This window comes from Phascolarctos cinereus, unplaced genomic scaffold, assembly GCF_003287225.1.
Source record: "Phascolarctos cinereus isolate Bilbo 61053 unplaced genomic scaffold, phaCin_HiC Scaffold_3;HRSCAF=262, whole genome shotgun sequence".
Classification (NCBI taxonomy): domain Eukaryota; kingdom Metazoa; phylum Chordata; class Mammalia; order Diprotodontia; family Phascolarctidae; genus Phascolarctos; species Phascolarctos cinereus.
This window is the reverse complement of record NW_027555736.1, coordinates 108,051,478-108,063,761: the sequence shown is the minus strand read 5'-3', so window position 1 is coordinate 108,063,761 and position 12,284 is coordinate 108,051,478. Positions and strand designations below refer to the sequence as shown.

Here is a 12,284-nt window from a genome sequence, read left to right as displayed (position 1 = left end):
ACTGGACAGAGAGGTTTGGGAGTGGAGCATGGGAATACCCAGGTGCTAATGAAACTTCTGATACCTAATTCTATAGTCTCAAGCTGTGGTCCAAAAAATGTTTGGGATGGGGAGTTGGAGGCCCTTATTCTTCTGACTCCAGAGTTCTTCAGATTTAAGAGTGGTTGCTGAGACCAGGCCGCCTCCTTCCAGGAGTCAACGCTAAGCTAGCCTATTGGGTGTGAGTAAATATATTTGGAAGAATAGTCAGATTGGAAGGATGAGAGTGTGATCCATTGTGTTAAGTGGTTTTCATTTGGCCATGGGTGGATGGTACCGGGGAAAGGATGCTTTAGGCTGCTTCCTGTGGTCAAATGGGGCTGCTCCTGACTGAACTTTGAGGGGAGGGAGGGCTCTAGCAACTCAATCCTAGCTCAGATGACAATTCAATGGGGTGTGATATTTGCAGCTAAAAATGAGAGCAGGAGGCATGAGTGACTCATCCAAGTGGAAAAAGCAGAAGAGGTCTCCACGGCCCCCACGACATGTCACCAAAGTCACAGAGTCACCCACTACTAATGGAGCTACCCTATCCTCCAACTTTACAGGTAAGTTTCCTTCTGGCTAAAACTATACCTTGGTCCCAGGTTTCTGAATTTCTCTTGAACAGGATAGCATAGGGTGATGGCTCCTACAAAGAAGACATTCTTCTCTTTGATGGACGGGGGGCTTAGAGACATGATTATAACTATGATGTATGTATGTGCTGGGAACAGGTGCTTTCATTTTAATCAAATGGGGCGTAAAATCTCTGAGCTCTTGTAGGCTGTACAGTTTGAACAGTGAACTCTAGTATTCTATGACTCTTCAGCAATTCTACAGTAGCTTTTGAGTTTTTTTGTTCCAAGAGAAACCCTGAATACCTGTTCTGCTAAGACAATAAGTTTTCAAAGAATGTTGAGATCACAGCAGTGCCACTACTAGGTCTGTATCTCAAAGAGATCATAAAAAATGGAAAAGGGCCTACATGTACAAAAATATTTCTAGCAGCTCTTTTTGTGGTGGCTAAGAGTTGGAAATTGAGGGGATGCCCATCAATTGGGGAATGGCTAAACAAGTTGTGGTATATGAATGTAATGGAATAATATTGTGCTATAAGAAATGATGAGCAGGCAGACTTCAGAAAAACTGGGAAAGACTTGCATGAACTGATGCAGAGTGCAACGAGCAGAACCAAGAGAACTTTGTACACAGTAACAGGCACATTGTGCAATGACCGACTTTAATAGATTTGGCTCTTCTCAGCAATGCAAGAATCTAAGATAGCTCCAAAAGAATCATGATGGAAAATGCTATCCACATCCAAAGAAAGAACTATGGAGTCTGAATGTAAATCAAAGCATACTATTTTCTTTCTCTTTCTCTTTTTGTTTTTTCTTTCTCATGGTTTTTCCCTTTTGTTCTGATTCTTCTTTCACAACATGACTAATGTGGAAATGTGTTTAATATGAGTATACATGTATAACCTGTGTCAGATTGTTTGCTGTCTTGGGGAGGGGAGGAAGGGAGGGATGAAAAAATTTGGAACTCAAAAATCTTATAAAAGTGAATGTTGAAAACTATGTTTACATGTAATTGGAAAAAATGAAATACCGTTAAGTAGGAAAAAAAATAATCAAATGAAAATTAAAAAAAAAAGAGTATTGAGATCAACACACAGACTGGGATATGAAGAAGCTGTGGTTTTCTTACAGCTTCTGGAATTGTAGCATTTCTTCCCTTCAAGCATATGCTCATTTTCCAAGGGACTCTCTTGGCAGGTGCTGTGCCCTTCATTGATGCCTCCATGCCTATCTCCTCCACAAGTTCTGAAGCCACCTCCACAGCTGTGAGCCCCTCAACTGACAGTGGCCTTGACCTCTCCTCCCAAACCACATCCAAGGAAGATCTCACTGACCTGGAGCAGGCTGGCTCCCTGGGACCCAGCGCAGCCTTGGTGCCTGTAAACAGCGAATTGGGCTCTCCTGAACAGTCTGATTCCCAGGTATAGAATCTCTCGAGGTCTCCAGTTTTCTCTTTGAGAACTGGCTGCTTTCTTTGGCTCTTTGCATTCTTTCCTAAACCATGGCTGGTAGAAAAGGACTCAGGAAGCTGTCTCCCTTCTGGTGGCACAGTAGATAGAGCACCAGTCCCAGAGTCAGGAAGACCTGATCTAAGTTCAAATCCATCCTCAGATACTAGCTATGTGACCCTGGGCAAGTCACTTAACCTCTGTTTCCTTATCTGCAAAATGGGAATAATTATAACACCTATCTCCCAAGGTCGATGAGATGAAATGAGATGGTAATTGTAAAGAGTTTAGCACAGTGCCTGGCACATAAGAAGAGGTATATTTGTTGTTCAGTCATTTCAGTTATGTCCAACTCTTTGTGACCCCATTTGGGGTTTTCTTGTCTAAGATACTTGAGTGATTGGCCATTTCCTTCTCCAACTCATTTTGCAGATGGGGAAACTGAGGCAAACAGGATTAAGTGACTTGCCCAGGGTCACACAGCTAGTAAGTGTCTGAGGTTAGATGTGAACCCAGGAAGATGAGTCTTCCTGATTCCAGGATTCCAGAACTCCCCAGCATTCTGTGCACTGCGCACCTAGCTGCCCTAGGAGCTATATAAATGTCCACTCTTATTTTCTCTCTGTTCCAGTGATATTTCCTGAAAGGCATGGCTTTCTTGTAAAGGAGAGGAGTAGAGCAATTACTGTATGTTCCAAGGTAGTGGGAGTGAGGGAGCCAGGGAAGTCCCTGGCAGTTTCCCTAGTATTTAAGGGAAGGTTCTGAACCCAGATCCAGTGAAAGTTCTTACTACTTCCATCTTTCCAGGCATACTGTTTACTACACTTCATGAGAAATTTATGTTGCCCTTTCATCCCTCAGAAGTTAAAATGGGGTCTTGGCATAGTCAGCACTCAATAAATGTTGACTTGAAAATGTTTAAAAATCATATTGTCATATAAACTTATAAAATCAATAAAAACCTAGAAGGTTTAAGGGACATAAAAGGTCATGTCTCCAAATCTACCTCTTTAACAAATGAGGAGACAGGCTCAGAAATGTGAAATGAACTGCCCATGGTCACCCAGCCTCTTAGTGGCAGAACTGGGACTAGAACTCTTTTGATTCCTAGTCCAGTACCTTTTCTACTACCCTGTGCTGTCTTTTGCTATCTACTCGTGTTTTAAAGCCAAAAGATCGGGGTCCCTCATACACAATTTCATTAGAAAAGAATGAGAAGAGTCTAATACCTCCTATGTATGTTCCAAAAGGGGAAATTTTTAGAACTCAGCCTTTCAAGATTAAGCTTTCTGCCTTCACTGGATCTCCGTACTTCCTCTGTACCTCTTCAGCCTATTGTAAAGTGAAGGGGTTGTCCAGGATGAGCTTTCACTTCCATTCCAACTCTTACAAATTCTATAATCCTGTGCTATAGCATGAAGTATCTCAGGTGGAAAAGGTCCAGTCAGCATCTGTGGAGTCCATCCCTGAGGTGTTAGAAGAGTGTACTTCTCTAGCTGACCATTCAGATTCAGCCTCTGTCCATGACATGGACTATGTCAACCCCCGTGGTGTTCGCTTCACACAGTCCTCCCAGAAAGAAGGTGAGTGTTGCCAGGCTGGTGGTTCTTCTTCCTCTTTCTCCTCTTCCCACCTCCCCAAACTCTTATCCATGAAGCTGCCCAGGAAGCTCAAGAATTTCAGGGGATTTCTACTTGCTAAGCTAAATTCTCTGCCTTCCTTTGCTATAATTGTCAGGGATTTGAAATTGTTAGGGAGTTGTTTAGCAGTCTGTAGAACTGGGGGGATCAAAGGAAAAAGCAGCTTTTTTTCTGTTAAAAAAAAAGAGAGAGAGAGAGAATACTTCTTATTGATGCCTTGTTTTTAATGTCATATCCATTCCTTCATGTATTCTTTCCCTTCCCCTACCCCTTGAAACAAAAATTTAAAAAGAAAGAGAAAAAAGTTCTTTGGAACTTTTTTTTTCTTTTGAAACTTTTGGAACTCTTAGGTATAAGTTCTTTGGAGGTAATTGTTTGACTGGATTTGTCTTGCATTATTAGAAACTCTCTAAAGGACTAGTTATTTATTTTAAGAAATTTTCTCTCCTTGCTTTCTCCAGGTACAGCATTGGTCCCCTATGGCCTCCCCTGTATCCGTGAGCTCTTCCGTTTCCTTATCTCTCTTACCAACCCTCATGACCGACATAACTCAGAAGTCATGATCCACATGGGCTTGCAACTGTTGACTGTGGCCCTTGAGTCTGCACCTGTGGCCCAGTGCCAGACCTTGCTAGGCCTCATCAAGGATGAGATGTGCCGCCATTTATTCCAGGTGAAAATGGGAATAATTGAAAGGGTGTGGGAAACTGAAGTTTTACTATCACATTTACTACCTCATGACAGTGGTGATGAGGTAGGGAGCGCTGGGAAAGGAAAGTTTGGATTTTCTATGAGAAGGATGAGTGAGGCTTCCTGCCCATTGCCCAGCCAACCCAGAGTAAGGGTTCCCTAGTCTTTGTCAGTAATGCTGGCACAAGGAGTGAGGTATGAGAGTTGCCAAGTGTAGGTAACTCTCAGAGCTCTGAATCTGAAGTAAAGTCTTATTCTGACTAAGCAGTGGCAAATACCAGAAACTTCATAGCTTTTCCTGTTTTTTCCTCCAGCTGCTAAGTGTGGAGCGACTAAGTTTATATGCAGCCTCCCTCCGGGTGTGCTTCCTGCTCTTTGAGAGCATGCGAGAACATCTCAAATTCCAAATGGAGGTGAGTCATCTGGTCCAAATGGAGGTGAGGAACACAAGGCATGGAGGCTTTTCTCCTTCTGGGGTGGGATTCAGGAATTTGTAGGTGAGTCATTGACCCCCCTAAGAAAGAACTCATTGTAGGATAGCTGTCATTTCCCTTGGAGCTGTCATTTCCTTTGGTGAGGACACATTTCCAAAAAAGAATCAAGGGACTGCTATTGTAAAATGGGGACTGCAGTGGTGGGATGGGGGGCCCCCAACTTTGGGACTAGCTTGTCTTCCTGGTAGTCCCTTTCAAGCCCAAGCAGGTTGCAGGAAGGAACTGAAAGCAAGACTCGATCATATCATCAGCTCATTTGATAAGATACTTAGCTCATTTGAAAAGAAATCAGGCAGCTTTGGGCTATATAAAACCAGAGGTAGAAAGTCAAGTTTCATTCCTGAGTAGAGTGGCCATAGTATATGCCTGGGGTTTGGAAGCAGGAGGTAAGATTCTCTTAGCTGAGTTTCCATAGTCCTACTGTGTCTTTTTCCTTTGTTCTATCCTATTGGGAATCTGTGACTGCTGCCAGATGTACATCAAAAAACTCATGGAGATAATCACTGTGGAGAATCCTAAGATGCCTTATGAAATGAAGGAGATGGCACTAGAGGCTATCGTCCAGCTCTGGCGAATCCCCAGCTTTGTTACTGAGCTCTACATAAACTATGACTGTGACTACTACTGCTCCAACCTCTTTGAGGATCTCACAAAGCTGCTGTCCAAGGTGCCAAGGGTTTCTGAAGTGGCTTGCATGGGCCTCTAGAAGGAAAATATTGAGGAAGGGAAATTTGTCTGTTGGGAATAGCACAGATAGGGAGGGACAGGTAACAAAAGGCGGAAGGAGGGTTTGCTAGGGCAATATGGTAGATTTCAGGGTTAGAGAAAAGTTTATGTACTCTTGGGCTGGGTGTGGGTGTGCACTCATGTGTACAAAATGGCAATTAAGCTTAGGTTAAAATATAGAGGATGTTTCTCCACATAAGGTAAGAACCTTGGAAAGTATGTTGGATTGGTTTCTTAGCTTTCACTATTTGTTTCCCAGAATGCCTTCCCTGTCTCTGGGCAGCTTTATACAACACACCTGCTCTCTCTTGATGCACTGTTGACAGTGATTGACAGTACTGAGGCCCATTGCCAGGCCAAAGTCTTGAACAACCTCATCCAGCAGGAGAAGAAAGAGGCAGCTAAACCCAGTCCTGAGATGGTGGATGGCACTAAAGAAGTCAGCAGCAGTGAGAGGCCTTTTTCTTTCTTAGAGCCCTAGGCCCCAGTAGCATGAGCTCCTTGCCCCCATCCTACTTTACCTAGTATTATATTTTCAGGGTTTGAAGCTCTGAGTCACCTCCTCAGGCAGAATGTTTGTGCTGTAGTATTCATCTCCCCTTCTCCTAGAGATCTCTGACTTTGTGCCTTTGGTATTCTTTGACTCGGCTGATGTGAGGCAATTTGTATCTATTGTGAACTTAGGTTTCTGCTTCTCTGAGATGCTTCCCCATTAGGGATCATTGTAGGCTCCTTGGCATTGGAGTCTAGTGGAATCCTCCCTTCCTCTTTGCTTTCCTCCTGCAGCTCTGCTCTACTGTCCTTCCCCCTTTGCTGAATTTTTCTTAACCACTTTTAAAGAAAACTCCTAAGGACTCTGCCATACCCCATGGTTTTCCTAAGGTATGAAATCAAACTTAAGTCCATTCCAAGGAAGAAACCTGGTTCCAGGGTCAACTCTCTTTAGTTGTGATTATTTAGCTACACAGCCAATTGGAGCTCTGGTTCTCTCATCACTGGTATACTTTACTGAACCCCAGTGTGCTACTGACACCTGCAGACCATCAGACAACATTTTTCTTCCCTCATCCTAATCTCCGGGTCGGAAATTCTTTGTTACAAGATAGATAATTAAAAGATAATACAAAAGGCATAACAGATCAAACTGTATAACAGGTGATCTGACCAGAATTGAGTTGGCTGGCATTAAACTTGCTCATAGAAACAAAAATAGAATATGTCATCTCTAACTGAAGTTGCTGAATGAGATAATATATATAAATCACTTTGCAAACCATAAACTATAGTATAAGTAGGGATAGGAATTGGACCTGGGATTTCATTGGTATAGAGAACTCCCAAGCAAGGAAAATCCCTCCTTCTGTAAGTCTATCTATACTATACCTTCTCTGTAGTTTCCTGAAAGGTTACATGATTTGTCCAAGGTCATGCAGTCAGGATGTGTCAGAGTTGGGACTTAAATTCAGGTCTTCCTGGCTTCCATTCTGACTCTCTGTCCACTATACCATGCTTCTACTACATAAATGTTAGTTATTATTATTATTATCATCATCACTTTTATTATTATTGCTCAGCACATAGTAGGCACTTAATAAATGCTTGTTGACTTGACATGAGTTGTGACACTACCTTGGATTCAAGGAAAGTCACAACCCAAGACTGAATTCTTTTAGCCTCGGGCTAGAATGATGAAGGCTCTCCCCAATAATTGCTGTGCTTGATGTTTCTCTCCCCACAACCCTATCTTCCTCCTCCCCACCCCAACTTCTGGCTCCTTATATTTTGCCCATTGGTAGTATTTTAACAAATATGGATTGACTACCACTAACTGAGCTTTCCTTCATTTGGGCATTTACTCAGACATGCTTTACCAGTCTTTCCTTCACCCAGCGTGTGGGAAGAGGTAAAGGAACATTATATTCATATTCATGCAGACAATTTTCCATCAACCAAAAGAGAACAGTCCATCCAAAAATTCACCTAGAACTCTGATTCTTCACACTTTTTCTCTCACCTACAGGCAGTGAACAAGCAGCCAATGATGGAAAACACCCAGGGACAAACCCAGATCACCCAGGGCTGCATCCACCTGGGGGAGGGCAGTTGCTGGCTGAGCAGGGAAAATTGGGCTGCAGTGACCTGGAGGAAGGTGGTGATGCAGGTGGTTGGTGTTGGGTCCCACAGGGCTTATTTGGGTAGAAGACTTCTCAGGAAAAGGCAGAGAGAGGGGGGAAAAAATGTTTTTTCACTGATTGAAAGAAAGAAAACTTGGGAATTATCTTAGTGGGACTTGGCTACTCATTATCCCTTCAGACTCATGAAGAAAGAGAGCCCAGGACCGTAAAGAGTTGCTGTCTGTGATTCTGAGGGCTGCTGTAAGACTCCTTTACATTTTCTATAAGGAAGGCATTACTGGGGAGAAAAGCAGTCTAGCCTACTTGTGAGAACTGGGAGAAGGAAAAAGTGATTGGTTTGCTGTGCTTTAGAGAAGTTAAGTGGGAAATTTTAGGATTGTAGAAAAGGGTGTTTATGTAAGTAGGATGATGAAAAGTTGTATTTGGATCCTAGAAGAGAAATAGAAGAAATTGAAGCAGGAAGACTGGAGGGAACCAGGGAGTCCTGCAGGCATCTTAAGCTCTCCCAAGGAAAGTGAAGGAGATGGCTCACTGTGTTCCCATATTCTTTTTCTTCTTAGTTGACAAAAAAATTCCCCGGAAGCCACCTCGGTTTTCCTGCCTCCTTCCAAATCCTCAGGAACTGATTGAGATTAAAAGCAAGAAAAAGGTATAAAAATCAGTTACGTTTTGTTCCCACTTTGTTCCTTGAGTGACTCTTGCCCTAATAGTTCACAGAGGATTTGGCAGCTCATCCAAATCATTGAAGGAAACCTTCAGATTATTAGTTAGTTAGGACTTCAGGAGCTCTGAGTTCCCTTTGGGCCTTCCCATTTCCTGAAACACCTGTGGGTGGGCACAAGAACTAGGGCTAGATTTATTTGCCAAACCCTAGCCCTTCACCTATGTCTTCAGGCAAGGGATAGACTGAGTTGGAAGAATGGGAGTTGGTAAAAATAGGAACCAAGGTTGCTGGTATTATCTTGGTCCCAAAGAAGGTTCAGTAGGTCATGTCTATGATTGTAGGAGCTACAGGGAATTGACATTTATTCTGGTGCTTTAGTAAAGTTCATGTAGATGTTTGTGCTTTTGAATTTCTTAATGAAATGGAAACCTTTTTTTAAAATACTTCTGCCATCCTCTTTCTATCACCGTCTTGTACCCAGTGGCAGACTGGGTACATTTGATTTGTCTGTCCCTACCTATACTTGGGTTAATGTAGAACTGACTCATCCCCATGGCCATCCCTTCCCGGCCCTCAACAGGAGGGCACAATACAAGCAGCACCCAGTTAGGAGAGATGTAAACAGACTGGGCTACAGGCTGTCATACTGCTAAGAAATCCCAAGGAAAAGAGATAATAGAGAGCCGAAGAAATTTTTTTTGGGCCCCTCTTTCAACTGCGTCAAGGGTCACACCCACTATATCATGGACATTTATTTAGTAAATGGGATGTTCATCCCACTCCCTTTAGAGAAGGTCGCTGAGGTTAGAGATTAGAAGATGTCTAAGGCTTTGATTTTGGAGCTTTCTGTCCTGTGAAGATGAGGTACTACCCAGCTGAGGGGATACAGAAGCCATGTGGAAATAAGAAGAGAGCCTGACCTAGGTTTAAAGTCTATCCAGTCTGCATGCAGAAGGGATCTAATGCCTTAAGCTTTTTCTCACAGCTACTGATCACAGGCACAGAACAGTTCAACCAGAAACCAAAGAAAGGGATTCAGTTCCTACAGGAAAAGGGTCTTCTGACCATCCCCATGGACAACAGTGAAGTTGCCCAGTGGCTTCGAGAGAATCCCCGACTGGACAAAAAGATGATTGGCGAGTTTGTGAGTGACCGAAAGAACCTTGACCTGCTGGAGAGCTTTGTGGGGTGAGTGAATAGTGGGCACAGCTTCCTAGGCAGAGAGTAGTAATCTGGCCTAGGATGAGGCAGGTTGCTGACTTCTCCCACCTCTCTCTTCAGCTCACAGAGATGAGTGTCAGGTCCTCACTTGAAGCTTTTTCATTTGGGGAAGTGGTTTGTTTTTTGGTTAGAGGTCCAGATAGCGTTCTCTGCATTTCTAACACTCCTTACAGTGTCATGTGGGGCCCTTCAAGGTTGCAAAATGGGCCAGATACACTTAGTTGCTATTTCTGTTGAGGCCTCACTTGGAAGTGGAAAGATGAGGGTTTCTTGGCTTCAAATTTGATAGAAGTGGTATTAAAGCAGTAGATCAGAGATTCTCTACCTTTTTGTGTCTGGGCCCCTTTGGCAGTCTGGTTAAGCCTCTGAACTCCTCAGAATAGTGTTTTTGAATGCATAAAATAAAATACATAGGATTGCAAAGGAGAGCAATTATGTTGAAATACAGTTATCAAAATATGGAGGGGGTGGGGGGATGAAGTGTACTGACTCCAAGTTAAGAACCTATACTCTAGAGGTGAAAGGCTATGGATGCAAAGTAACAGGATTTGGGGGCTAGAAGTATTCAGTGTTATTAATACGGTGGGGAGAACTGAAAGGTTTCCCTGCCTGCCCTTGGGGGAGAGTAGATGAGAAGGCATGTGGCACATGGAAAGGCAGACTTTTTGCTCTACAGTAGCTGCTTACTAACTTCATCACCTTTCCTCCCCCATTCAGCACCTTCAGTTTCCAGGGCTTACGACTAGATGAAGCTCTACGCCTCTACCTGGAGGCCTTTCGCTTGCCAGGAGAAGCTCCAGTCATTCAGAGGCTACTGGAGGCCTTTACTGAGCACTGGATGGTAGGTTTGTTTATTGGGGGGTGGAGGAGGGAAGATTTGGGGAAACAGAGTTGTAATTTCAAGTGTAACTGAGAAACCATTGGCCCCCACTGCTATCTCCTGGACAAGCTAAGAGTCTGGTAGCAATGGCTAACAATCCCCAGGGAAAAGGGGACATAGGCTTCACCCAGGGGTTGGCAGGGATTTTGTGTCTTGCCTGGGCACTTGCTGGCTTCTGTGTAAGTACCAGTCAATGGATTAGACAGAGGTTAACTGAAGAAAGGGCAGAGACTTGACACTGATAGTTGTGGGGTTTCTACTTTTCAGAAGTGTAATGGCTCCCCATTTGCAAATAGTGATGCCTGCTTTGCCCTGGCCTATGCTGTTATCATGCTCAATACTGACCAGCACAATCACAATGTCCGCAAACAGAATGTACCCATGACCCTGGAGGTGAGTATGTATCCTTACCTAGGTAGGACTAGCCCAGCATTAGATTACAGGAGGGAAAGCATGGAGGTCCTGATCCAGAAAGGGGTAGTGACTGAGAGCCTATTGAGGTCAAGCTAAATCAGAGGTCACTAACATAGTAATTCCTGCCCTGAATGGGTTAGATAAAAAGTGCTCTAGCTTTTCTTTCATTCAACAAGCATTTATTAAGTATTATATGCAGAGCACTCTGCAAGAATCTGAAAGTTATTGTGTTTAGCTAAAGTCTTTACTTTTATATTCTATTAGTAGGGGATTGCGACCCAAATGTAAATAGTATAATGCACAATACTTGATAAGTGTGTTAGCAAATTGTTTTGTGAGGTTCATAATAACTGACCTGGAGGGATCAGAAGGATGGACCGTTTAAGTTAGGTTTTAAAGAATGGGTAAAATTCAGTTCAAGGAGTGAGAGTAGGGAAGAAGAACATTATAGGCATAGGAAACGATGTAAGCATGGTCATAGAGATAGGAGGGCATAGTATGCAAGAGGCAGAGAATAGTCCCTTTTGACTGGAGCATAGAGTATATATTGGGAAGAATCTTGACATAAAGAAAGGTAGGCTGGTGCTGGATTATAGAGGACCTTGAATTCTGTGTAAGCACCAGATGCTTAGCATAGGAAATGACCAGGTCTGTGAATAAGAAAGATTATTCTGACAGTAGGAAGGAAAGATTGGAGTGGGAAAGAGTAGGATCAGGAAGTTCTATTAGGAAGTTATTAGTTATCCAGGCTTGTGTTAATTAGGGCCTTTGGGAGCGAGAATAAAGATTAGGGAACAGATAGGAGACGTTTTCAGAAATGCATTTAGCAAGATTTGATCATGATGGGATATGAGAAGTAGAGAAAAAAGAATCAAATGTGGCCTTAAGGCTACAAACATGGGAAACAGAGTGAATTGTGGTGTCATGCCCAGAAACAGTGAAGTCAGATGGAGGAACAGATTTAGGGCAAGAGTTTAAGCTTAGTTTTTTATATGATGAATTTGAAGTGCTAATGAGATGTCCAGATAAAGGTAGGTAGTTGGAGATAAAGGACTAGAATTAATAAGAGATGTCAGGATTGAAGATGTAGTGTTGGAAGTCATCTGCATAAAAGTAATGATTGAACCTTAGTGAACGAGATTGTTAAGGGAAGAGTCTAGAAAGACAGGAATAGACCCTGAAAGAACATCCACATAAAGGGGTTGGGTAAAAGACAGAGAGCCAGTAAAGGAGAGAGAGGAGCAGTTATCAAAGTGGAGTAAAGCTAGGAGAGGGAGATGTGTCTGAAGCCAGGGAGCAGCGGGGAAGGGGTGGTGGTGGTTTGCAGGTAGTTGAAAATGGCAACAGTATCAGAAGCTAGAGGGAGGTCA

The 12,284-nt window shown here is 43.1% G+C and overlaps 1 protein-coding gene across 6 annotated transcripts in view; it reads left to right on the top strand.

Annotated features, from left to right (window-relative positions):
- The window catches only part of GBF1 (golgi brefeldin A resistant guanine nucleotide exchange factor 1), a 130,393-nt gene that overhangs the window by 107,545 nt on the left and 10,564 nt on the right, over positions 1–12,284 (top strand). For 4 of the 6 annotated variants that reach the window (XM_020967326.2, XM_020967307.2, XM_078151088.1 and 1 more), the window contains 12 exons: positions 449–587; positions 1,800–2,023; positions 3,465–3,633; positions 4,152–4,363; positions 4,695–4,793; positions 5,347–5,541; positions 5,860–6,049; positions 7,621–7,764; positions 8,296–8,384; positions 9,385–9,587; positions 10,338–10,461; positions 10,768–10,893. In XM_020967326.2, the coding sequence (XP_020822985.1) occupies positions 449–587; positions 1,800–2,023; positions 3,465–3,633; positions 4,152–4,363; positions 4,695–4,793; positions 5,347–5,541; positions 5,860–6,049; positions 7,621–7,764; positions 8,296–8,384; positions 9,385–9,587; positions 10,338–10,461; positions 10,768–10,893 (1,914 nt within the window). The remainder of the gene's footprint in view (positions 1–448; positions 588–1,799; positions 2,024–3,464; positions 3,634–4,151; positions 4,364–4,694; positions 4,794–5,346; positions 5,542–5,859; positions 6,050–7,620; positions 7,765–8,295; positions 8,385–9,384; positions 9,588–10,337; positions 10,462–10,767; positions 10,894–12,284) is intronic. The other 2 variants (XM_078151089.1, XM_078151087.1) reach the window with 2 other exon arrangements.